Here is a 27,744-nt window from a genome sequence, read left to right on the forward strand (position 1 = left end):
TGGTTCTATCTAAATGCCTCTTAAATGTTACTATCCTACTTTCCTCCTCCACTACATATCTGGCCATCATGTTCCAGGAGTTTACCATTCTTTGTGAACAGCTCGCCTTATAAATCTTCTCAATTTTTCGTCATGTCTTAAATCTATATGTCCTCCAGTATTTGACATTTCCACGCTGGGGTGCAAAATTCTATTTCTGCTAGCTCTAATTTTATGTACTTCTTTTAGGTTAACCCTGTCCAGAAAACATAATGCAAACTTGTCCAGCATCTTCTGATGGCTGATACTCTCTCATTTAATAAACCCTTTTTGCACCCTGTTCAAAGTCTCCCCACCCTTTCTGGCATGTGGTAACCAGAGCTGCACTCAGTACTCCAAATGGGGCCCAATCAAAGTTTTATACAGCTGCATTGTGACTTGCCAACTTGTCTATTTAATAGCCTGACTGGTTGAGGCAATATGCTATATGCCACCTTTACCATGATCTACTTGTGTCTTTTTTCATCAGAAATCATTAGAAGTTTTGCAAATAATTGAGGCCATTGTGTGGATTCCTATGACGCAGCTTGCTAACCTGACAGTGACCTGTAAATTTTATAACCGATCTTTTGCCACCATTGCCACCAGCTCTTAAAGTGGAGTCTTATCAAGCGCTGTTTTCAAAACCAAATACACCACATCTGCTGATTTCTCCCCCCCACCTCCACCTTCATCCAGCATGGAAGTTTCATACCTTGAATGCTAATAAATTTATCAAATAACGATATCTTTTGCATAGTACACTGTTTAATTGCAATAATTTTCAGAATGAATTCTAGCAATTTCTAAGTAACAGATGCTCGGCTAAATGACACAGAGAAGAGGGATTTTGGCTTTGAAGATGTGGATGTTAATGAACGTATCCATTGTTTATGGAGATTTAAAAAAAAGACTGCAGATGATGGAATTTGCAGCAACACTCACAATGCTAGAGGAACTCAATGGATCGATCAGGCAGTGTCCATGGAAGGGGAAATGAAAAGTCAACCTTTTGTGTTGAGACCCTGTATTTGGACTTAATTGCTCATTCTTACTTGTCCCAAGCTAAGAAGACAGTGGAGTACAAGGTCAGTCTGAGACAGAATGGTAGATTTCCTTCCTTGAAAGACTATTACTGAAACATCAGATAAGATTTTGGAACAGTTTGATGGTTTTGTGTATTTTTTAATCACTTGAACTTAAACTCCCCAGTGGCCATGGTAAACTTGAATTTGGATCTCTGGATCATTGCTCCAGAATTTTGGCTGTTGGTTCAATCACTTAACCTTTACACTACCGTATCTTGATGCATCATCATCATGGCTTGACTTAGCGAATGAAGATTTAGGAAGGGGGCTTGCCCACGTGTTCTGCAGGCTCGCTGGTGGCTCACGAGGCCAATACGGGACAGGCAGGCCCGGCCACAGCAGCTGCAAGGGAAATTCTGTTCTGGGTTTGGTGCTGCTGTGTCACGGTTCTTCCTCCTTCTCCTTTTGTCCTCAATACCAGCCCTGCGTGCATTCTCAAAGGAGGAGACAGACTGGTGAATGGTGTGTCGCCAGGCCTTGCGATCGGAGGCTAGATTAGACCGCTGGCGATGGTCAATGTTGACAGGCACCAAGGAATTTCTTCAGAAAGTCCTTGTACCTCTTCTTCAGTGCCCCTCTGTCACAGTAGCCAGTGGAGAGTTCGCCATACAGCACAACCTTGGGCAGGCGTGATCCTCCATCCTGGAGACGTGACGTGCCCTGCCCAGTGCAGCTGCATCTTCAACAGCATGGCCTCGATGCTGGTGACCTTGCTTGTTCGAGGACTTCGATGTTGGTGATGAAGTCACTCCAGTGGATGTTGAGGATGGTGCGGAGGCAGTACTGGTGAGAACGCTCAAGGAGCCATAGGTGATAACGGTAGGTGACCCACGACTTGGAGCCGTACAGGAGGGTGGTCAGTGCAAAGGCTCTATACACGCTGATCTTTGTGCCTTTCTTCAAACGCTTGTTGTTTCGGACTCTTTTGTACAGCCTGTCGGATGTGTTGTTTGCCTTTGCCAGTCTGTTGTCAATCTCTTTGATGCAAAGTTGGGCACAAGTTATCAGTATTTTCCTGTGGCCCAGGAAAGCTTTATTAAAATTGTGGAATTCAAATTATCTACTTTTTTTACAATCCTTGTTTAAAAAAACAACTTTTTCTCTCTTTAAGCTTTGTCGCTATGATAAGTGTTTGGGGCATGTTTGAGTACTGATAGTGGGAGTGCTTTATTCGTAATCAGCCTTTGGTTTTCTTTGAGAATGTTTTCTTTGTGGACCTGAAGTTCAGTGTGGGCTGGTGTGTTTTATTGTTCATTCATGAGTTGTAGGCTTTGCAGGTTGAGACAGCATTTAATTGCCCAGACTTAGTTGTCCTCGAAGGTGAGCTGCTGCTTTGAATTTCAGGATTTTGAGGATGAAGGAATATATTTCTAAGTCAGGATGTGGCTTGGAGGGCAATGTCCAGGTGGTGATGTTCCCATCTTTTGCTTCCTTTGCCATTCTAGATGGTAAAGGTCATGAGTTTGGAAGGTGCTATTTAAGGAGGCAGTGAATTGCTACAGTACACCCTGTAGATGGTACAAACTTCTGTTACTGGTGGAATAAATAGATGGTTGTGGATGGAGTGCCTATCAAGTAGAATGCCATGTCTTGTCTGATGTTGAGCTTGATTGCTAATACTGCACTCATCCAGGCATGTTGAGAGTTTTGTATTGCATTCCTTGTAGATGGTGGACCAGCTCTGGGGAGTTCGAAGGTGAGCTACTTGCTGCAGGACTTTTAGCCTCTGACCTGCTCTTGTAGCTACTTTGTGTATATGGCTGCTTCAGTTCAGTTTCTGGTCAATCATATTCATTCCTGGTAAGCCCCAGGACATTGCTAGTGAGGGATTCGGTAATGTTAATGCTGTTGAATGTTGCAGTGAAAGCTGAATTTTCAATTGAATATCATTGTTTGTGTGCATATTACTTGGTACCTACCAGCCCAGGTCTGGGTTTTGTCCAGGTGTTGCTGTATTTGGAGGCGCTTCATTATCTGTTTAGTCATAAACGGTGAAGTTAGTACAATCATCAACAAGCATTCCTATTTCTGACCGTCTGAATGAGGGAAGGTCATTTCTGAAACAAATTAAGATAGTTGGGCCTAGGGTACTACCCTCAGGTAGTCCTGCAGATATGTCCTATGGCTGAGATGACTGACCTCCAACCACTAGATCCATCTTCCTTTGTGCTAAGTATGATTCCATTTATCAGGGGGATTTTTCCCTTTGGCTGCAATTTAGCCAGGGCTCCTTGAGGCCATAGTTGATGAGGGGTGACCTAATGGAAACCTACTGAATAGTGAAATGCCTTGATAGAGTAGATGTGGAGAGGACGTTTCCAATGGCGGGAGTGTCTTAGACCAGAGGACACAGCCTGAGAATAGAGGGTCATCCTTTTAGCCAGAGGGTGGTGAATTTGGATTTTGTTGCCATAGGCAGCTGTGGAGGCCAAGTCTTTATGTATAATTAAGGCAGAGGTTGATAGACTCTTCATTGGTCAGGGTATGAAGGGATATGGGAAAAAGGCAGGAGATTGGGGTTGAGAGAAAAAAATGGGTCAGCCATGATGAAATGGTGGAGCAGACTCGATGGGCCAAATAGCCTAATTCTGTTCCTACATCTTACAGGCTTGTGGTCTAAAAGCTGGAATGAGGTTAGGATTTAGATATTTCTGTGGACTGAGTTGCTCAATCAAGCCTTTGTTTATAGTTATTGTGTACTCTTTATTATGTTCTTTATCATGTTCTTTGTGCTGTACTGGATATGGAGCAACAATTATTTCATTTTCCTTTATACTAATGTACTGGAAGTGGCATTAAACAATCTTTAAACATGAGCAAATCTGCAGATGTTGGAAATCCAAAGCGTCACACACAAAACGCTAGAGGAACTCAGCAGGTCAGGCAGCATCTATGGAAAAGAATAAACAGTCATTTTGTCAGGCTGAGACCCTCCTACTGAAGAAGAGTCTTGGCCCGAAAGGTCAACTTTATTCATTTCCATAGCATTTTGTGTGTGTTGAATTTGAATCTTCTGTGCTGTCTGAGATTCAAAGAAATGGTCTAGAAATTAGAGTAAGACTTTTTAGGAGAGGAGTTAGGAAATATTGCACTTCAGGAGAAAGAAACAAATTAAGATAGTTGGGCCTAGGGTACTACCCTCAGGAAGTCCTGCAGATATGTCCCCATGGTGTCATGGATTCTTGATTACCTGACTGGCAGACCACGGTACGTGTGCTTGCAACACTGTGTGTGTCCAACAGAGTGATCAGCAGCACTGGGGCTCCACAGGGGACTGTCTTGTGTCCCTTTCTCTTCACCATTTACACCTCAGACTTCAACTAATGCACAGAGTCTTGTCATCTTCAGAAGTTTTCTGATGACTCTGCCATAGTTGGATGCATCAGCAAGGGAGATGAGCCTGAGTACAGGGCTACAGTAGGAAACTTTGTCACATGGTGTGAACAGAATTATCTGCAGCTTAATGTGAAAAAGACTGAGGAGCTGGTGGTAGACCTGAGGAGAGCTAAGGTACCGGTGACCCCTGTTTCCATCCAGGGGGTCAGTGTGGACATGGTGGAGGATTACAAATACCTGAGGATACGAATTGACAATAAACTGGACTGGTCAAAGAACACTGAGGCTGTCTACAAGAAGGGTCAGAGCTGTCTCTATTTCCTGAGGAGACTGAGGTCCTTTAACATCTGCCGGACGATGCTGAGGATGTTCTATGAGTCTGTGGTGGCCAGTGCTATCATGTTTGCTGTTGTGTGCTGGGGCAGCAGGCTGAGGGTAGCAGACACCAACAGAATCAACAAACTTATTCGTAAGGCCAGTGATATTGTAGGGATGGAACTGGACTCTCTGACGGTGGTGTCTGAAAAGAGAATGCTGTCCAAGTTGCATGCCATCTTGGACAATGTCTCCCATCTACTACATAATGTACTGGTTCAGCACAGGAGTACATTCAGCCAGAGACTCATTCCACCGAGATGCAACATAGACGAGATGCGTCATAGGAAGTCATTCCTGCCTGTGGCCATCAAACTTTACAACTCCTTCCATGGAGGGTCAGACACCCTGAGCCAATAGGTGGGTCCTGGACTTATTTCCTGGCATAATTTACATATTACTATTTAACTATTTATGGTTTTATTACTATTTAATTATTTATGGTGCAACTGTTAGGAAACCCAGTTTCCCCCGGGATCAATAAAGTATGACTATGACCATGAAACCAGAGTTCCATGAGCCAGTCCTCATTGGAGGATCAGTGGTGGGGAGGGACAACAACTTTAAATTCCTTGGTGTTATTATTTCAGAGGTTCTGTCTTGAGCCCAGCATATAAGTGCAATTATGAAGCCTCTACTTAAGGAGTTTGCAGAGAATTGGCATGACATCTAAAATTTTAAAGTTGGGAGTACGCAAAAAGTTTGTGATTCTTTTCCTGAAAAGACTATCAATGTTCACTGAATCAAGTGTGAGAACTTTCTGTTAGGGGAGTTAGGACAAAGATACCTGGAGTTTTTCCACAGATCAGCCATGTTCAGTGAATGGTGAAATAGGGTCATCGACCTTCTGTTGCTTCTGCATCAATACCTTTCATTGATTGTAAAGTTATTTCAATTGTGCAGTTCCCTTGATGTTCATTCATAACTGTGAGAGAAATGTTAAACAGGTACATGCTGAAGATAATTTTATGTTTTAATTGATGGATGCAAGTTTTTTTGTGTGTTTGTGTTTTGGGACCTCTAATTGTTTAAGCTTTCACAGCTTCTCCCATTGTTGATTTGACATGAATAGCACATTCTGGGCTCATTGCCTAGGCAATCGAGGGCAAAAATCATTTACAAACTGTTTATTTTTACTGTTTGTCACCAGTAAAGACAACTTTATGTTACAGCGTTTTCTATTACATTGTTTTGGTTTTACCCATATTTTGGAGGGCAAGTGAGCAAAACCTGTATTTCTCTATCTTCTGCATGTGTATTTTGCTGTGGTATGAATCAGTTCATTTCTTTGAGTGCTGGAATGCCTGGCAACTTGCTTTTTTACTTTACATTGTAATTCAGTATGCTTAATGATAGCCTTGAATTTGTGCATGACTGAGCAAGGGTTGCAATTTTGCTTGTTCTATGCAGTAATCTGAATGAGAATGCCTTGTGAAATGCAGATTTTTCATGTTTACAAGGCTATAAGTATGCTGTACTGCAGCTGCTGGTTTGCGGTGTTTGTAGCGAACCATTTCCTCCCATACATTGTACCTTATTGCTGTGGGGCTTGATATATTCTGAAATAAATCTAAGATTTAGGGGTAGAAGTCTGCCACGTACTGTTGAGCTGCTGTGGTGTAATAGTCATACTTTATTGATCCCAGGGGAAATTGGTTTTTGTTACAGTTGCACCATAAATAATAAATAGTAATAGAACCATAAATAGTTAAATAGTAATATGTAAATTATGCCAGAAAATTATGAAATAAGTCCAGGACCAACCTATTGGCTCAGGGTGTCTGACCCTCCAAGGGAGGAGTTGTAAAGTTTGACGGCCACAGGCAGGAATGACTTCCTATGCTGCTCTGTGTTGCATCTCGGTGGAATGAGTCTCTGGCTGAATGTACTCCTGTGCCCACCCAGTACATTATGTAGTGGATGGGAGACATTGTCTAAGATGGCATGCAACTTGGACAGCATCCTCTTTTCAGACACCACCGTCAGAGAGTCCAGTTCCATCCCCACAACATCGCTGGCCTTACGAATAAGTTTGTTGATTCTGTTGGTGTCTGCTACCCTCAGCCTGCTGCCCCAGCACACAACAGCAAACATGATAGCACTGGCCACCACAGACTCGTAGAACATCCTCAGCATCGTCCGACAGTTGTTAAAGGACCTCAGTCTCCTCAGGAAGTAGAGACGGCTCTGACCCTTCTTGTAGACAGCCTCAGTGTTCTTTGACCAGTCCAGTTTATTGTCAATTCGTATTCCCAGGTATTTGTAATCATCCACCAGTAGTACTAACTGAATTACTGAGCCCAGGAGGCAAAGAATGGACTAATAATCCAAAGGTGAGAAATCAACGATCACCATTGAGAATTTTTAAGAAGACCATTCTTACTGACTATAAAATTATAGGAAAATCTATCCAGTTCACCATGTTCATCAGTGGAGGAAATCTGCTATCCTTGCTTTATCTGGCCTAAGAATGATTTTGTTCAATGGCGTTTGGGGGTTTATAACACTGGCCATTCCCGTGTCAGACAGATCCTGAAAAATGTAATAATTTTAAAATCAAAAGCATGGCTAACCTTGGCCCTGGGTACACCTTCATGCTTGCTATGTGTAACACTCAGCTTCTCTCTGAATACATTTGAACATTTAGCTTCCAGAACTCTGGGGCAGGGAATTCCAATGATGCTCAAGTATTGGAGAGTGGAGAGAAGAAAAGGTCCTCTTGAATGGATGATTGCTAATCTTAAACTCCCAGCCACTGTTTATACTTGTCTTCTCCAGATAGCCATAAAATACAGAAAGCCATTGAAGTAGTTGAAGGAAAGACATCATTCCCCCCCCACCACACACACACACACACACACACAAAAAAAGAAACAACTCCCAAATCCCACCTCCCCCGCCCCCAACTCCTCCCTCACACAGAAACTAACCGATCACCTAGATGGAGAAAGAATAACAAGAACATCAAACCCCAAACCCTGAGCCCACCAATCAGCAACAAGAAAGTATGGGCGAGAACATAAAAAAATACACAGAACTGAAGGAGGTCAATATGAACTGCAGTTAGAATGAACTACAGTCCAATCCATAAATCTCACTATTTCGATAACATCTCCAAGAGCATCGGGACCCAGCAGCCGCTCCGAGAGTAGCAACTCAACCAGAAGAATATGAACTAAAAAGTAACAACAAGCGGATGTTATCCATCTCGAACTTTTAAAAACCCAGTAGGGAAGAGTTTAATGAACAGGCATCTGGAAGCAGAATATACCAGGACACCTTAGTGATGTCATATTCATAACTATGTTCTAGAAAGGAGACCAGTTTGACTCTGGTAACCATATTGAAAGAATTCTTTTGAACTGCCTCCTGTAGTTGGAGAGCTGCTTCGTGAGTTGCAGTGTGTGTTCTGTCCATCTTGTGACACAATGGACATGATCTTCGCTGTGTGCTAATCGGGAGATACAGAGAGTAGTAGCACACTATAGATCATCTTTTTCAACTTTAATCCAAGTCTTGATGATTCTCAACCTGGAGAGACTGAAGCATTCACCTCAAATATGATTTTTTGCTTGTGATATGATTCAGAAGCCATGATTTTGACAGATCAGTCGGTACAAAGGCTGTTAGTTTCAGACAGTTCGATCACTGGCATAGCCCTACCTGCAATCAACAATATCTTCAAGAGGTGGTGTCTCAATCTATATCACAGTATCTATCTCATTGAAGATTGCTGTGTTATTGCTTGTCACCCCTCTAATCCAATCTTTCACACAGCAGTGCTGCATTTTGCTTCCAACAAACTACATGAGAGTGCAGTGGACTTTCAGAACCATGCACAGGAAACTGTTAAACCTCTGGTGACTCTACTCGAGAAACAAGTCACCTAGACCTCGAAAACTGAATGGCATTATGCTAAAAGCATTTGTTTGTGTGTGGGGTTGACCACTGAGCTACCTTTTACTCCTTCACTGAAGTTTGAGAGGATGGCCATAACTCTGTTTGTCTTGCAAAAACTGAGTGTAGACCAGTCTGTCCTTTTATGTTCTGTCAGACCGGCAGAACAGTCCCATTGGTCCTATTCTCCCTTGTATCCTGGTACCCCTGGAGCTCATGTTCAATTCCCCATTTATTTTGATTTTGCCAGTAACCAACACTAAAAGATAATTTACACTAGCCAAAAAAAACTTTTTTTGTGATAAATGTCATCTGGAAATCCATGACCTAATATGGACAAGGAACATTCAGGGTAGTATTGATCCTATGTATTGGACCCACACAGAAGCCCTTTGTAAAGGGCATAAACCAGCTTGTCCCATCTGTGGAAGAGTCTGTGGTTTATAAATTTGGAACCAAACTCTGTTCAATCTCAATGCACTACCGAAAAAGGAGATGAACCTGTATCGCAAAGTTGCTTACATTTAGTGATAATTAAAATCGTATGTATATTTTTGTTGAGCAGAGGAAGATAGTTATTTGTGATGTGAGGGTTAAGTGAGAAATTACGTCACTCAAAGGGATAAAGATACGCACTTGCAATCTTGAAAAAAAATGCTGTAGTACTTATTTTCTTCAGGTTAGTTCTGCTTAGGTGTAAGTTAGTCTGAGTTTCATGCTGTATTAGTCTCTACAATTATGTAACCCTCAGGTTCAGTCAGCATCAGCATGCGTTTGTCTCGGGAAAGACGGTCTCTGGCCCAGCCAAGCTGAAAAATCTTGTTTGTGTGGATGCTGCGTGATGTGTTGCCCAGTTACAAATCCGTACTGCAGAATATCAAGACAGTACACCATATACAATTAAATGATTGAACTTTATAAATCTTAATCTGACTATAGGGTTAATAAAGAAAATAAAAAGAAAAAGGGCCCATTTTAATGAAACAGCCTAATATGCACATTGGAACTCATGTTTCTGTCCATTCATTCCCCAGCAGCCTCCTCCGAGTGTTGCTGGCCCTCGGACCCTCGCTCCAAATCCACTCGGTCCAGTGGTCTACCAACTCTCTCCACTCGCGTCTTCTTTCTTCATCTTTCGCTGACAAAGGACCATGAAATCCCTTCTTTCAGACCCACAAGAGAGAACAACATGCCTCTCATTGGATGGTGCACATTCCAAACCTATCTCAAGTCATAACACAAACATTGCTGCTGCAGAGAAACCATTACATTAGCAGTGAAACCTTACAGCGCGTTACAATTATTTTGATCTTTTTGTTCACCACCTTGAATTGCTGTTAGTTCTGCCATTTTCTTTTTATAGTGTTATCTACACCTTTGCATCTGATCAATTTTCTCGGAGCCCTTGGCAAGGTTGTCAAGCCGACGAGTGGTAGTGGGGACAAGCTCCCACTACCTAAAAGTGCTCCTCACAGCATGCGCCTCAAATAGCCTCTGACAACCAAGTCCAACTCCTGGCCTTCCCATATGGTTTAGCCTCTAAGCCCGGCGGAACTGTTTTTACTGACAGGAGAAAGGGCGAAGGCAGGTCCTGGGGCCTTAAAACGAGTGCTTCGGGTAGATGGAACTCATCAGCCTGGGAAGGCAGTCCCTCTAAGAGAGGGAAAACACCCACTCATGGGAAAGGCTTCGGGAGTAAACCCTGAGGACAAATCCGGAGCTGGAGTCCCTAAGGCAGTCCGTTGCTTTCAACCTCGTTCTGGCAACTCCTGCGATGACACTGGTGCCAAGCTGTATCGGCCCTTGCCCTTCCCGTGGACAACATCGGTGTCGTGGAGAGGGGAAAACTTGCTGCATGGGCAACTGCCGGTCTTCCATACAACCTTGCCTAGGCCTGCGCCCTGGAAATTTCCAGGTGCAGATCCATGGTCTCGCGAGACTAATGGATGCCACCATCACCACCACCACAGTGGCATGCAACAGTGGGCACCCCGGTCAAAATTTCTGTTACTGTGAATAGTTAAGTGAGTAGAAGATGAACTGATCTCCAAAAGTCATAAAGTTAAAGATGAAACATTCTTTTCAACATTTTAAGCAGGATTGGTGTATTATTTTTGTTTTGTACAACTTTAGAGTGGGGGAAAAAAAGGAAAGGAGCATCATGCAAAAGTTTGGGCACCCCAAGAGATTTGAGCTCTCTGATAACTTTTACCAAGGTCTCAGACCTTCATTAGCTTGTTAGGGCTATGGCTTGTTCACAGTCATCGTTAGGAAAGGCCAAATGATGCAAATTTCAAAGCTTTATAAATACCCTGACTCCTCAAACCTTTTCCAAGCAATCATCAGCTATGGGCACCTCTAAGCAGCTGCCTAGCACTCTGAAAATTAAAATAAATGATGCCCACAAAGCAGGAGAAGGCTATAAAAAGATAGCAAAGCATTTTCAGGTAGCTGTTTCCTCAGTTGGCAATGTAAGTAAAAAATGGTATTTAACAGGAACAATGGAGGTCAAGTTGAGGTCTGGAAGACCAAGAAAACTTTCTGAGAACACTGCTCGTAGGATTGCTAGAAAGGCAAATCAAAACCCCCGTTTGACTACAAAAGACCTTCAGGAAGATTTAGCAGTCTCTGGAGTGGTGGTGCACTGTTCTACTGTGCAGCAACACCTGCACAAATATGACCTTCATGGAAGAGTCATTAGAAGAAAACCTTTCTTGCATCCTCACCACAAAATTCAGTGTCAGAAGTTTGCAAAGGAACATCTAAACAAGCCTGATGCATTTTGGAAACAAGTTCTGTGGACTGATGAAGTTAAAATAGAACTTTTTGGCTGCAATGAGCAAAGGTAAGTTTGGAGGAAAAAGGGTGCAGAATTTCATGAAAAGAACACCTCTCCAACTGTAAGCACGGGGGTGAATCGATCATGCTTTGGGCTTGTGTTGCAGCCAGTGGCACGGGGAACATTTTACTGGTAGAGGGAAGAATGAATTCAATTAAATACCAGCAAATTCTGGAAGCAAACATCACACCGTCTGTAAAAGAAAAAGCTGAAGATGAAAAGAGGATGGTGTCTGCAACAGAATAATGATCCTAAACACACCTCAAAATCCACAATGGACTACCTCAAGCTGAAGGTTTTGCCATGGCCCTCACAGTCCCCTGACCTAAACATTATCGAAAATCTGTGGATAGACCTTAAAAGAGCAGGGCATGCAAGATGGCCAAAGAATCTCACAGAACTATACTGTTATACTTTATTGTTGCCAAACAATTGATAGTAGAACGTACAATCATCACAGCAATGTTTGATTCTGCACTTCCTGCTCCCTGGATTACAAATATTAAATATTAAAAGTAGTAAAAATTAGTAAATATTAAACATTTAAATTATAAATCATAATTAGAAAATAGAAAAATGGAAGGTAAGGTAGTGCAAAAAAACCGAAAGGCAGGTCTGGATATTTGGAGGGTACAGCCCAGATCCGGGTCAGGATCCGTTCAGCAGTCTTATTACAGTTGGAAAGAAACCGTTTCCAAATCTGGCTGTACGATTCTTTAAGTTCCTGAGCCTTCTCCTGGAGGGAAGAGGGACGAAAAGTGTGTTGGCTGGGTGGGTCGTGTCCTTGATTATCCTGGCAGCACTGCTCCGACAGCGTGTGGTGTAAAGTGAGTCCAAGGACGGAAGATTGGTTTGTGTGATGTGCTGCCTTTTGCAAGGAAGAATGGGTGAAAATCCCCCAATCAAGAATTGAAAGACTCTTAGCTGGCTACAGAAAGTGTTTACAAGCTGTGATACTTGCCAAAGGATGTGTTACCAAGTACTGACCATGTGGGGTGTCCAAACTTTTGCTGTGGGCCCTTCTCCTTTTTTGTTATTTTGCAATTGTAAAAGATGGAAATAAAAAAAGTAAGCTTGCTTAAAATATTAAAGAAATGTGTCATCTTTAACTTTATGTCTTTTGGAAATCAGGTCATCTTTTACTCGCTTAGCTAATCACAGTAACAGAAATTTTGACCAGGGGTGCCCAAACTTTTGCATGCCTCTGTACCCAAGTGTACTGTATAAATCTCAATAAGATTTTTCTGAAAAAAATTGGAATCCTCAGTTGGTCAGATTTGATGAGGTGGTCAGAGTCTGCAGTGAGCCATCTGGTCCATCAATCACGATGTGCACTTGAATGTCACTCATGGCAAACACAGACTAGTGGAGTACTAGAATACCAGCTGGTCTGCTTACAGCTGCTTTTATTTGTATTGCTATCTTGTCATTTTTCATCTCGATTTTATCATGAATTGTCTTTAGAAGTTTGACAAAATGGGTGAAAATGAGAAATTGTTCAAAGTCTCAATGCCAATTTTATTGTGGCCAACCAGTTCTTAGGCATGCTGATCTTAGTAACTTTCTGATTTTGATTAAGTACCAAGTGCACAATGCACGGTCTGTGGAGTAATCCCGATGTGTCAGTTTTCCTGAATAGAGACTGTTTCCTCAGAGTTTAAAGTCCTACCAAGCCAGCAGAACCAATCTTTCTTTCAGTGATATCTAGTTTCTTAAAAAATGTAAATTGTTATTTGGAGTTGTTTTCAAATAAAATCAAACTAATTTATGCAAGGATGATCTGCATCTGCAGAGTGCCTGAGAGATGGGTAATGTAGGTCTTCAAATTATTCCTGTTAACTAGAGCAAAACAAATGTCCTCCATACCCCACCATCCACTCTTACACTTTAAAAAATGTTGAGTGAGGAAAAATGGAAATTGCCGACTTCATTATACAATCAGTAGTTGAGGTGTTGGAGTCTTTTCTGAGGGACGTGATAACAACTATTTGGGAATGAATAAAAGGATTGAACAGAACATGGTTTTGTGAAAGGCAGGTTACATTCCACTAATGTACTGGAGGTCTTGAGAATGTGACTAGTAGAATAGATAAGGAGGTGGGGGGGCGGTCAGTTTGTCCTTGTCAAAAGTACCATCCCAGAACACCACAGATTCAGGAGAGTGGAGTTGTTGAAAAAGCCTGTTAATGCATCGGAAGTTGAAGGTGGACAAGCATGGATTTGTAGGATTACTGTGGACTACAAAACTGAGTCCAATAAGTTAAATAATCCACTTCCGGTGATACTGAAAATCACACTTCCATTTATTGAGAGAACATGAGCCCTGCTTTGGTGGCAAAAGACCACCGCCTAAATTACTCACTTGGCTCATTATGTGTTAATTTGCCTATCTGCAGATTCTATATAAGCTTCCTTGGCCCTCCAAGAGTTTAAAAAAATCACACAGGAACAAAAATGAATTTGTGCTGCTTAATAAAAGTTCCTTCTGGCATAGCCACTTTTCTTGTTTCATCCTTAATTTGTAAATGTGGCTTTGTTTGAATTCTAAACATTGCAGTAATACTTGCTTGCATCCCCTTTTTTCTAGAACCATTTGATTCCTCCTTGTGGTTGCAACTGTGTTTGAAGCCTAAAGTTATTTCATGTTTAGTGGTTTCAAGATTACTAATTGAGAGAAGAATGATTTTATCTGTTTTAGTGCACCCAGCATTTGATTTTGATGAATACAAGTGGAGATAAGAACTTTGGCAGAGTGTACAGCCTTCATCAATTTCTCATTCCTCTATTCTCCTTCAGTGCTTTTTCCTCACTGAAGCCTTCCTTCTCCCACTTCCCCAATTTCTACTCTCCTCACAAGATTCATTTTACCATTGCCAGGCTCCTGCTATCTTACTTTCTCTTGTGTTTAATAAGCCAAAACCACTTGACAAAAAATTTTGTCATATTCCAAACAATCTCAATTGTACTTCGCACTGGTCCTGTTCAATTTGAAGAAAGATGTACTGAACCCAAAATATTCTTTTCAAGCATATTTACAGTTCAGACTCTGTGGTTTGATTATAATAAATCTATGCACATAAATTTAGATATTACTGACATGTTTGATTATATCTTGTCAAACAGAAATAATTAATAGATTATTGGCAAATGGTTTTCTTGTTAATTAATGATTTGTTATATTGTATCTGCAGTGAGCAAAGTATATGCCAGGCGCGGGCTGCTGTCATGGTGTATGATGATGGCAACAAGAAGTGGGTACCAGCTGGAGGAGCAACTGGATTCAGTAGAGTACATATTTACCACCACACAGGCAACAACACATTCCGAGTGGTGGGGAGGAAAATTCAGGACCATCAGGTAGGCATTACTTGAGCTTGGTTTGATATTATACTAATCTCAATTCAGATATATTTTATGCATATTTATTGTGTAATTTCCTACCTTTTACTAATTTCTTTCAGCTTAGATTTACAATTCTCATGTTTTGTAGGGATCTTCATGTTATTCTTTGTTTTGGAATTTTTCATGTGGTTTATTTTTAATAACACAATTGAGTACATAGAACTGTCGAGCACAGGAATGGATTCTAGAGCTCATCATTCCTGTGCTGACCATGGTGCCAATCTAAACCAATCCCAGCTATCTAAGTATCTTTTAAACATTGCTATTATATCTGTTTCTACAACACTGACCAGACATTCCAAGCACCTGCCATTCTCCATTCTGTGTGTGTGTGTGTGTGTATATGCATATACACATATGTACACACGCATACATACACATCCATCCATCCCCTTTTAAAATTCTACCTCCATACCCCGACCTTAAAGATCTGCTCTTTAATATTAGACTCTTGGGGGAGGGGGGGAGCTAAAGGCACCTTGTTTACTCTGTCTGTGGTTAGGAGGGTTTTGAAGTTTGCAAGAATACAATCTAAGTTAGTCTAACCCCTCCTAATGTATCCACTCCAATTCAGGCAACATCTTGGTGCACCTCTTGTGTATCTTCTCCAAACCTCTGTCTTTCTAATAGTACAGAAACCAGAACTGCGTACTATACTTCAAATGTGGCTCAGCCATGCAGCTTTTATACTCAGTGCCCTGACTGATGAATGCAAACATGCTGTATGGCTTCCCTACCAGCCTCTGTGCTGTTCCATCTGTGCTGTCACTTTCCTAGAGCTATGGATTTGCTTCCAAGTTCTGACTGTGAAGTGAGCGGAAGAATTTCGGGTCGAAAAAGTCGTTTTTTTTTTAAGAACTGCTCGGGGAGAAGGGTCTGCACTGCGCAGGCGCATGACGTAGCGCACCAAGGTTTAAAAAGCAGACCACCATATACAGCGGCCATCGTTGTAGCGGCCATCGTCGGAGTGGACTGAGTCAGAGTGGGACGGCTTTGGCTCAAACAGGCTTCGGTGAGAACAGGCAGAGGCCAGGGTAGGTTCTGGTAAGTTTTTTGCTCAGATTGTCTAGCGTAGAGAGAATGCCAGGCAGGATGTTGGAATGCTCCTCTTGCAGGATGTGGGAAGTCAGGGAGCCCTCTGGTGTCCCTGACAATGACACCTGCAAGAAGTGCATCCAGCTGCAGCTCCTGACAAACCATGTTAGGGAACTGGAGCAGGAGCTGGATGACCTGCGGATCATTCGGGAGAATGAGGAGATTATAGATAGTAGCTACAGGGAGGTAGTTACGCCAAAGGAGCAGAGGACAGGAAATTGGGTCACTGTCAGGCGAGGGAAGAGGAAAGGGCAGGCAGAACAGGGTTCCCCTGTGGCCATTCCCCTCAACAACAAGTATACCGCATTGGATACTGTTGGGGGGGATGACTTACCTGGGACTAGCTGCAGTAGCCGGATCTCTGGCACTGAGTCTGGCTCTGCAGTGCAGAAGGGAGGGTGGAAAAGAGGAGAGCGGTAGTGATAGGGGACTCGATAGTTAGAGGTGCAGATAGAAGGTTCTGTGGTCGTGACAGAGAATCCAGGATGGTTTGTTGCCTCCCAGGTGCCAGGGTCAAGGATGTCTCTGATCGATTGCATGACATTCTGAAGTGGGAGGGTGACCAGCCAGATGTCGTGGTGCACATAGGCACCAATGACATAGCAAGGAAGAGTGAAGAGGTCCTGGACAGTGAGTATAGAGAGCTTGGTAGGAAGTTGAAAAGCAGGACCTCAAGGGTGGTAATCTCAGGATTGCTACCTGTGCTAGGTGCCAGTGAGGGTAGGAATAGGATGCTCTGGAGGAGGAACAAGTGGCTGAGGAACTGGTGTAGGGGGCAGGGTTTCAGATTTCAGGATCATTGGGACCTCTTCTGGGGCAGGTGGGACCTGTACAAGAGGGATGGGTTAGACTTGAACCACAGGGGGACCAATATCCTTTCAGGGAGGTTTGTTAGTGCTATTGGGGAGGCTTTAAACTAGATTTGCAGGGGGATGGGAACCAGAGTGCCAGAGCTGACAGTGTGGCTGGGGTGAAAATAAATGATATTGAAAGTTTAAGCAAATCCGCTGATAGAAAGGTTGTGAGTGGTGGTAAAAATCTTCTGAGGTGGATATATTTCAATGCTAGGAGTATTGCGGGGAAGGCGGATGAGTTGAGGGTGTGGATTGACACGTGGAATTATGATGTTGTAGCAATTAGTGAAACTTGGCTACAGGAGGGGCAGGACTGGCAGCTTAATATTCCAGGGTTCCGATGTTTCAGATGTGATCGAGGCAGAGGAATGAAAGGTGGGGGAGTAGCATTGCTTGTTAAGGAAAATATTACAGCAGTGCTCAGGCAGGACAGATTAGAGGGCTTGTTTACTGAGTCCTTATGGGTGGAGCTGAGAAACAGGAAAGGTATGGCCACATTAGTGGGATTGTATTACAGACCACCCAATAGTCAACGAGACTTGGAAGAGCAAATCTGCAGAGAGATAGCAGGCAACTGCAGGAAACATAAAGTTGTGGTGGTAGGGGATTTTAATTTTCCATACATTGATTGGGATTCCCATAATGTTAGGGGTCTAGATGGTTTAGAGTTTGTAAAATGTGTTCAGGAAAGTTTTCTAAATCACTATATAGAGGGACCAACTAGAGGGGATGCAATATTGGATCTCCTGTTAGGAAACGAATTAGGGCAAGTGACAGAAGTCTGTGTAGGGGAGCACTTTGGTTCCAGTGATCCTAACACCATTAGTTTCAATTTGATCATGGACAAGGATAGATCTGGTCCTAGGGTTGAGGTTCTGAACTGGAAGAAGGCCAAATTTGAAGAAATGAGAAAGGATCTAAAAAAGCATGGATTGGGACAGGTTGTTCTCTGGCAAAGGTGTGATTGGTAGGTGGGAAGCCTTCAAAGGGGAAATTTTGAGAGTGCAGAGTTTGTATGTTCCTGTCAGGATTAAAGGCAAATTGAATAGGAATAAGGAACCTTGGTTCTCAAGGGATATTGCAACTCTGATAAAGAAGAAGAGGGAGTTGTATGAAATGTATAGGAAACGGGGTAAATCAGGTGCTTGAGGAGTATAAGAAGTGCAAGAAAATACTTAAGAAAGAAATCAGGAGGGCAAAAAGAAGACATGAGGTTGCCTTGGCAGTCAAAGTGAAGGATAATCCAAAGAGCTTTTACAAGTATATTAAGAGCAAAAGGATTGTAAGGGATAAAATTGGTCCTCTTGAAGATCAGAATGGTCAGCTTTGTGCGGAACCAAAGGAAATGGGGGAGATCTTAAATAGGTTTTTTGCGTCTGTATTTACTAAGGAAGCTGGCATGAAATCTATGGAATTGAGGGAATCAAGTAGTGAGACGATGGAAACTGTACAGATTGAAAAGGAGGAGGTGCTTGCTGTCTTGAGGAAAATTAAAGTGGATAAATCCCCGGGACCTGACAGAGTGTTCCCTCGGACCTTGAAGGAGACTAGTGTTGAAATTGCGGGGGCCCTGGCAGAAATATTTAAAATGTCGCTGTCTACGGGTGAGGTGCCGGAGGATTGGAGAGTGGCTCATGTTGTTCCGTTGTTTAAAAAAGGATCGAAAAGTAATCGGGGAAATTATAGGCCGGTGAGTTTAACGTCAGTAGTAGGTAAGTTATTGGAGGGAGTACTAAGAGACAGAATCTACAAGCATTTGGATAGACAGGGGCTTATTAGGGAGAGTCAACGTGGCTCTGTGCGTGGTAGGTCATGTTTGACCAATCTGTTGGAGTTTTTCAAGGAGGTTATCAGGAAAGTGGATGAAGGGAAGGCAGTGGATATTGTCTACATGGACTTCAGTAAGGCCTTTGACAAGGTCCCGCATGGGAGGTTAGTTAGGAAAATTCAGTCACTAGGTATACATGGAGAGGTGGTAAATTGGATTAGACATTGGCTCGATGGAAGAAGCCTGAGAGTGGTGGTAGAGAATTGCTTCTCTGAGTGGAGGCCTGTGACTAGTGGTGTGCCACAGGGATCAGTGCTGGGTCCATTGTTATTTGTCATCTATATCAATGATCTGGATGATAATGTGGTAAATTGGATCAGCAAGTTTGCTGATGATACAAAGATTGGAGGTGTAGTAGACAGTGAAGAAGGTTTTCAGAGCCTGCAGAGGGACTTGGACCAGCTGGAAAAATGGGCTGAAAAATGGCAGATGGAGTTTAATGCAGACAAGTGTGAGGTATTGCACGTTGGAAGGACAAACCAAGGTAGAACATACAGGGTTAATGGTAAGGCACTGAGGAGTGCAGTAGAACAGAGGGATCTGGGAATACAGATACAAAATTCCCTAAAAGTGTCGTCACGGGTAGATAGGGTCGTAAAGAGAGCTTTTGGTACATTGGCCTTTATTAATCAAAGTATTGAGTATAAGAGCTGGAATGTTATGATGAGGTTGTATAAGGCATTGGTGAGGCCGAATCTGGAGTATTGTGTTCAGTTTTGGTCACCAAATTGCAGGAAGGATATAAATAAGGTTGAAAGAGTGCAGAGAAGGTTTACAAGGATGTTGCCGGGACTTGAGAAACTCAGCAACAGAGAAAGGTTGAATAGGTTAGGACTTTATTCCCTGGAGCGTAGAAGAATGAGGGGAGATTTGATAGAGGTATATAAAATTATGATGGGTATAGATAGAGTGAATGCAAGCAGGCTTTTTCCACTGAGGGAAGGAGAGAAAAAAACCAGAGGACATGGGTTAAGGGTGAGGGGGGGGAAAGTTTAAAGGGAACATTGGGGGGGGGCTTCTTCACACAGAGAGTGGTGGGAGTATGGAATGAGCTGCCAGAGGAGGTGGTAAATGCGGGTTCTTGTTTAACATTTAAGAATAAATTGGACAGAGACATGGATGGGAAGTGTATGGAGGGATATGGTCTGTGTGCAGGTCAGTGGGACTAGGCAGAAAATGGTTCGGCACAGCCAAGAAGGGCCAAAGGGCCTGTTTCTGTGCTGTAGTTTCTATGGTTCTATACTCAAGCATCCTGCCATCTACTGTATACTGCCTTCTTGAAATTTGACCTTTCTAAATGTATCATCTAGAACTTGTGTGCACAAACTCCATCTGCCATTTCTCCATCCAAATTTCCAACTGACCTATATCCTGCTGCATGCTTTGACAACCTTCCTCGTTCTCCACAGCTCCACCAATTTTCATATCCACTGCAAATTTAGAGCATTTAGATCATTTACACTTTCATCCAAATTATTTCAAACAAATGAGTTCCTAGCACTGGTCCTTGTTGAACACCACTGGTCTCTGACTTCCAGTTAGAATAACACCGCTCTAATGCTACCCCTCTCTTCCAAGTCAATTTTAGATCCAGCAGCGCATTCATCCAGTTAGTTTCTGGTCAGATGCTGCCTGACCTGCTGAGTTCCTCTAGTATTTTGTGTGTGTTGAGAGAAAGTATGGTGTCCTTACAAAAGACTCCCTTGGAGGAGGTGTTATCTAAATGGCTGTGGAACTTGGTGGGTTTGCAGTAAATGTCAGTGGATAGTTTTTTCTGAGATGGAGTTACAGAGAGCCAGTAAGAGGAGAATGGTGTCCGAAATATTCCATGTGAATTTGAGGACAGAGCGGAAGCAAGAAAAGCAGTTAATAAAATTGATAAGTTTGCATTGGTGCAGGAGGCTGTACAAATGCAGTCATCGACATTGGGGAATGGTGACAGTAAATTTGAACAAAGAATGCTCCAAGTTGCCAATGAAAAGGAGGTGTGATCTCATCACTGTTTGCAATGTGAACCCACCACATCTTTCCTTTCCTAACCCTGCTTTTAACAAACTGATGCCTTCATTTGTGCATTGCTTCACATTCCTCCCTGTCCCCAGGCACTTTTCCCTGCAAATGTAGGAGACGTACACCTGTACCTTTTCAAATATACCAGGATATATTTAAAGCACATATTGATAGGTTCTTATATAGTTAGGACATTAAAGGTTACGGGAAGAAGACAGGAGAATGAGGTTGAAAGGGAAAATAAATCGGCCATGATTGAATGGCCAATGAGCCAAATAGCCTAACCCTTTGTAATACACACAAAATATTGGGGGAACTCAGCAGGCCAAGTAGCATCTATGGAAAAGAATAAACAATTGATGTTTTGGGCTGAAACCCCTTATCTGTCCTGCTGAGTTCCTCCAGTATTTTGTGTGTATTTCTTTGATTTCCAGCATCTGCAGATTTTCTCTTGTTTGTGGCCTGATTCTTTTCCTATGAAGAGGAGCCAACCATGTCTGTTGAATTTGATACTTCCAAAATGGCCTTTTCATCATTGGCGAGCCAAGCGTAAGCTGGGGGTCTGCTTTGCCAAGCATCTGTACTTCGTTTGCACTGACCATCTTGAACTCTGGTTTCAAGCTATTCTAGTCCCCCTTCCCATTTCGACACCAACCTGTTGTCCACTACCTCCGATTCTTAGTAACGCCAAGTACAAACTAGATGAATAGCCTACAAACTAGTGGCATGAAAGTTAAATTTTTCAATTTCAGGTGACCTGAATTTCTATCTCTTTCTCTTCCTGATTCACTCAGATCCTCTTGCACACAGTGCTTTTTAAACCTTCTCAGTCCCTTTGTTATCCACTATATTTCCTCTTCCCTACCTGGTTCCATCTGCCTTTCATCCACGCGTACATCCCACTAGGTCCTCTATCCCTCCTCTCATTGTTCCTACCTACTTAGCATCTTTCCCTTGATATCATTCTGTTTATCCTCTTCCTTTATTAGGTTCCATAAACTACGACCCTTGATCCAGTAATTACCTCTCAGCCACTAACTCCATCCTTGCCTCCCCACCAGCTCCATCTCCCCATCAATCCCTTCAAATTGCAATTATCAGCAAACATTCCATTTAGTATTCTGTAAAGAAGGGAATATCATTGATATAAGGTTTTTCATATACCAATTCTCATATAGGAATCAGAAGTGGAGAGAGTGAGCAGTTTCAAGTTCCTGGGTGTCAAGATCTCTGAGGATCTGACCTGGTCCCAGCATATCAATGCAGTTATAAAGAAGGCAAGACAGTGGCTATACTTCATTAGGACTTTGAAGAGATTTGGTATATCAACAAATGCACTCAAAAACTTCTATAGATGTACTGTGGAGAGCATTCTGACAGGCTGCATCACTGTTTGATGATGGGGGGGGGGGGGCTACTGCACAGGACCGAAAGAAGTTGCAGAGGGTTGTCAGTTTAGTCGGCTCCATCTTGGGTACTAGCCTACGAAGTACCCCCCCAGGACATCTTCAAGGAGTGGTGTCTCAGAAAGGCAGCATCCATTATTAAGGACCTCCAGCACCCAGGGAATGCCCTTTTCTCACTGTTACCATTGGGTGAGAGGTATAAAAGCCTGAAAGCGCACACTCAGCAATTCAGGAACAGCTTCTTCCCCTCTGCCATCCGATTCCTAAATGGATATTGAACCCTTGGCCACTACCTCAATTTTTTAATATATAGTATTTGTTTTTTGCACAATTTTTAATCTATTCAATATATGTATACTGTAATTGATTAAGTTATTTATTTTTATTTTATTTTTTCTATACTATGTATTGCATTGTACTGCTCCAACTAAATTAACAAATTTCACGTCACCTGCCAGTGGTAATAAATCTGATTCTGATTTATCTAAAACAACAGTAGCATAGCTCTGGGAAGATTGATTTCCAGTGGTGATATCAACTACTCTTGTGGCATTTGCAAACAATGGTGATATAGCCCAATCAACCAACTGCTGCCTTGGTGTCACCGGCAGCCACTTCTTCCTTGCCTTGAATCACAAAATCCACGCTCATGCCCTTCAGCCCACTGAGTCCATGTCAACCATTATGCATACAGTTATACTAATCCTATTTTATTCTCCAAACATTCCCTTCAACTTTCTCCAGATTCCACCAGTTTCGTTTGCAGTGACTGACAAATTGTGATGGTCAGTAACTCCACCAACCTACACACCATTGTAATGTGTGTGGAAACGAGAATGCTTAAGAGGGAAAAAATACTATAACCTCATAGACTTGCCATATTCCTCCCTTTACTATTATCAGGCTGGGAGGAGATATAGATTGCCATAGAATTAGCCTTAATATACATGCCCTTAATGTGGACTTTGGCATGACAATCAAACAGTGCACCATCATCCTCATGTAACCTGCACTTTGATGTTCAGTTGGGTTCTCCAGGCTTACCTGAGGCTGGATTTAGCCTTGCTCTTAATATTCAAAATTTGAGAGGTGAGTAGATGGTTAGGTGTTTACTTTAACAATCGAACAGCATTTGACCGCATGGCATCAAGGAGCTTTGGTAAAATAAAGAAAAACACCTGAAAATGCAAGAACTGCTTGGGTTCAGCAGTGAGCATGAGAAGTGAAACAAAATATAATCTTTCATGTTCTGAAATGTTGGGAATACAGAACAGCACGCAAAATGTTGGAGGAACTCAGCAGGTCAGACAGCATCTATAAGGAGAAAATAGCATAATGTTAACTCAGTTTCGTTCTCTACAGATTGGACTGTTAAGTTTTCCAGCATCCTTTGTTATTAGCTAAACTGTAGTTCTGCAAACACCACTTGTTGCGTGTAAGATTTATGTGAATGAAAGTTAATTTCTTGCAAGAGAGCAATGCATCCAACAATTCTTTCATCTGTGTGATCAGTGACTTTCCTTCCATTGTAAACTAAGAGTAGAGATTTTGTTTATTATTGCATTATTCAATTTATTTCAAACTGAAAGGTATTGCAGCTCAGAGAACAAAACAAGCCAGGAAGGACCATGGTAGCAAGTAATGTACAAAGTAAAGCCAGACAGTGAACATATTCAGTATGGGAGAATCACATCATCTTCCCTTGATATTTAATAGCATAACCATGATTCTCCTATCTCAAGTTTCTTGTCACCTTTGACCAGAATCTGTGGATAAATGTGCTGTATGCGCAGCACAAGTTTGATGTTCTGTTCCATGTGACACTGAATCAGAATCAGGTTTATTGTCACCGGCATTGTGATGTGAAATTTGTTAACTTAGCAGCAGCAGTTCAATGCAATACATAGTCTAGCAAAGAGAGGAAAAAAATAATAAATAAAATAAAACATAATAAACAAACAAGTAAATGAATTACATAGAATAGATTTTTAAAAAATGTGCAAAAACAGTGTTTCGTAACCAGGAACAATGAATATTAATCGAGACAAGTTATATAAAAACAACCAAACATTTATCAAACACGTATGAACGATAAGGGGAAAAAAAACAAAGGAAAACTTTAACAGGAGGTCAACAGGTATGCAGCCGTTCACCAACTCCACTCGGCTCTGGTTCTTAAAGTGTTAAATGCAAAAATAGTTCTTAAAGCGATATAGTCAGATATAGTTCTTAAAGCGATAACTTTGAAAGTTCAACAGTTTTACACATTCAATTGGGAGAGACTTCTCTGGAGAAGGGTTTCTTCACAGACGCACCTTTACTGCTGGTTCTGTCCACAGGATTCCCGATGCCAAAAATAAACAGTTTAAATTAACTGACCTTAAATTCCTTTAGAGGGAGAGGGAGAGAGAACGAGCACCTTTTTGCATGAACTCATTGCCCTTTTGCAAGAGTTATCTCGATGCAGGTACTCTCCAACGAAGACGCAATAAGGTCGATTCTTTATTAAACTGCCAAACTTCTCTCGATCTTTCACTTAGATGAATTCTTCACTCTCCCCTCAACTGTCAGAATTGAGCAAATTGGCACTTCCAGCCACAAATTTCCAGTCCAATAATACAAATCTTGTAAGAGAACGCACCTTCTGTTTTAAAAATGAAACTGCGTCACAAAAACAAACGCAACAGAAACGGAGGCACAACACGTTCTACCTGGAAATCTACAAACTCAAAAACTAACTGCGTCACCTGGGTCGACCCTTATATAGTCACGGAGCACATGTCATCACGTGACCTCACATCGGCGGGAAAATCACATCAGGTGACCTCCAAAAGATCATTACATCATTCTCACAAAAAAAAACAGATCTCCTTGAGCATGTAACAACAAAAATACTGTTTTTTAAAAAAAAAATAGAAGTGAGGTAGTGTCCAAAGCTTCAATGTCCATTTAGGAATCGGATGGCAGAGGGGAAGAAGCTGTTCCTTAATTGCTGAGTGGGCCTTCAGGCTTCTGTATCTCCTATCTGATGGTAACAGTGAGAAAAAGGCATGCCCTGGGTGCTGGAGGCCCTTAATAATAGAAGCTGCCTTTCTGAGACACTGCTCCCTAAAGATGTCCTGGGTACTTTGAAGGCGTCAAAACTCATGAAAATCTTCCCACCATGCTCAGAGCAAGTCATGAGCATGACTGTCTACTCTTCCCAGAAGTGTCCAACACTATAGAAGAATTCTAGTACTATTTAGAGCAGTGCAGCTCATTGGTGCATGGCCTGCCACTGTCTCGTCAAACAGACTTACTGAATGTAGCTGTTGTTGGTTTGCCCATGATCACTATCACCTAGGACAAAGGACAGTGAGTGAATGGGAGTACTACCATTTGTAAGTTTCACAAAATCTTAGCTTAGAAGCACATTACTTCTCTGCATAAAATGCTGGAGGAACTCTGCAGGTCAGGCAGCATCTATGGAAAGGAATAAAGAGCTGACGTTTTGGTCTGAGACCCTTTATCAGGACTTCCCTGAAATTGCTTGGATCATCTCCTCATAGAATTACACTGAGGTTACACTGTTTAAAAGTGTTGACTTAGTACTGGCAGTCAGACAGGGGAATACCATTTGTGGACAGACATGGTAGTGAGTGTCTACATAGGATACCTGGGCATTAAGAATGGAGCTGCTTTACTTCTCCAGGCATTTCTGATGCTTTAACAAGTTCTGTCATATAAAATTCTGAGGACCTTGACAGGATACATGTGGAGAGGATATTTCCTCTAATCGGAAAATCTTCAGTTTGGGGTCACAGTTGAAACTAAGGGCCACCTATTTAATACAGAACTGAAATGAAATATTTCATCTCTGGAGACAGATTATTGATATATTTTACAGACCCACTGACTCCCACTGTTAATTTGACTACTCCCCCTCCCCCCGGTCACTTGAAAGAATGCTATTTCCTTTTCTCAGTGTCTCTGTCTCCACCACATATGTCCTTTCCATTCCAGGACATCCAAGATGTCCTCCCCTCCCCCCTCCCCCAGAAAACAAGGGTTTTCTCCCGCTGCTATCAGTGTAGCCCTCACCCACATCCTAATGGCATCAAAATCAAAAATTTTTTTCTGTTTGTAATCGCTTCCCTGTCCTTTGTCACTTGGATTCACCTCTGACCCTGTCACTTGCTACTTTATACTCCCTTCCCTCTCACTACCCTTTCATTTTGGCTTCTACCTTCTCTTTCTTGTTCTGATGAAGGGTCTCAGCATGAAAGGTTGACTGTTCCTTTCTCTCCATAGATGCTGCCTAACCTGCTGAGTTTCTCCAGCATTTTGTGTGTGTTGAAATATTTTCTCTCTGCTTTTGTGTCTTTGCAACTCTTCCTCAAAAGTCTATGAAACCATTGACTATTAGGTAGATAAACAAGCCAGGTGATGAAAGGTAGATGGGAATATGGAGCTGAACTTACAATCAGATGACCCATGATCACAAAGGGCTGAGTGGCTCACTTCTGCTAATTTGTATTTTTGCTGTCATAGATGAAGCACATCAGCTTTGGATGACATTGCATGGCTCTGTAACTGACATTCTCTAACTTGTGCCAAAGGATGTCAGCATACTTAGCTCCCCACCTCCCACCCCGTCATAGCCAAACTGCTCCAGGTTTATCACTGCTTGTCTGGGTATGAAAGTGTTTGCACCAAGATAGAAAGTCATTTCAAGTGGCTGTTGTTTCATCTTGATTTGTATCTCTCCAAACTGTGTAAGGCCAAGCTTAAAGTGCACTGGCATTCCATTTATTCATTTTTAGAATGCTGGTAACTTGTGCAATCCCTATCTGTACTGTTAAGAGTGGTGAGTGAAAGGCTAACTTGGGTACCTGAGCTGAGCCTGCACTTTTTGCAGCATACAGTCTGTTGTGTTGGACAGGGGTCATAATGTTCTGCTGAGACTAGTAACTGTAAATCACACTTTGCTGTTGTAGCACAAATCCCTAGTGCATGGGATTTTGTTTTTACCATGACTCCTGAGCACCAGCCATAATACGATATTCTTAACTCCTATATGGTACTGATTGGCTGAGGTGTGTTTTAAAAAGGTTACTAACAGTTGTGTTTAACATCTTTTTAAGGTTTGGCATTAATTTTATTTATTTGTTTAGCCTTGTTGTGTTGTGTAGCTCCACCTAATGGCTTAGCTAAGAATTGAGTGGAGCCTGAAGGACCTGATAATGATGCAGATTTTATTTGAACTGTATGTTTGGTACAAGGAAAGCTTACTGTACCTTTATGGGGTTATCCCATCTTTGAGAGACCTTTTTCTGTACATGCTCCTTCAACTCTGCCAATGCAAGGAAAATCTTTTGCCAATTCAAGAAACTCTTGTCAAACATTTCCCTTCAAGCCCAGGATGACCGCAACCCAAGAGTACAAAGCTTTTTGACCCTTTCAGCATGCTTCTTATGCCACTATTTTTCAAAAAAAGTACCTGACACCTTTCGTCAAAAATAGAAACTGTCTCTTTAATCTCCGAGTATTCTTTAAATTTACCACCTTAAGAACATTGTGTCCACGTTTATTTCAGTTTCATTCTTCAAACCTTCAG

The 27,744-nt window shown here is 42.1% G+C and overlaps 1 protein-coding gene across 3 annotated transcripts in view; it reads left to right on the forward strand.

Moving 5' to 3' along the window:
* Window positions 1–27,744, forward strand: part of enah (ENAH actin regulator) — a 301,284-nt gene that overhangs the window by 120,023 nt on the left and 153,517 nt on the right. For all 3 annotated transcript variants that reach the window (XM_072250356.1, XM_072250357.1, XM_072250359.1), the window contains exon 2: window positions 14,745–14,910. In XM_072250356.1, coding sequence (XP_072106457.1) covers window positions 14,745–14,910 — 166 coding nt within the window. The remainder of the gene's footprint in view (window positions 1–14,744; window positions 14,911–27,744) is intronic.

Source organism: Mobula birostris, unplaced genomic scaffold, assembly GCF_030028105.1.
Source record: "Mobula birostris isolate sMobBir1 unplaced genomic scaffold, sMobBir1.hap1 scaffold_287, whole genome shotgun sequence".
Taxonomy (NCBI): Eukaryota; Metazoa; Chordata; class Chondrichthyes; order Myliobatiformes; family Myliobatidae; genus Mobula; species Mobula birostris.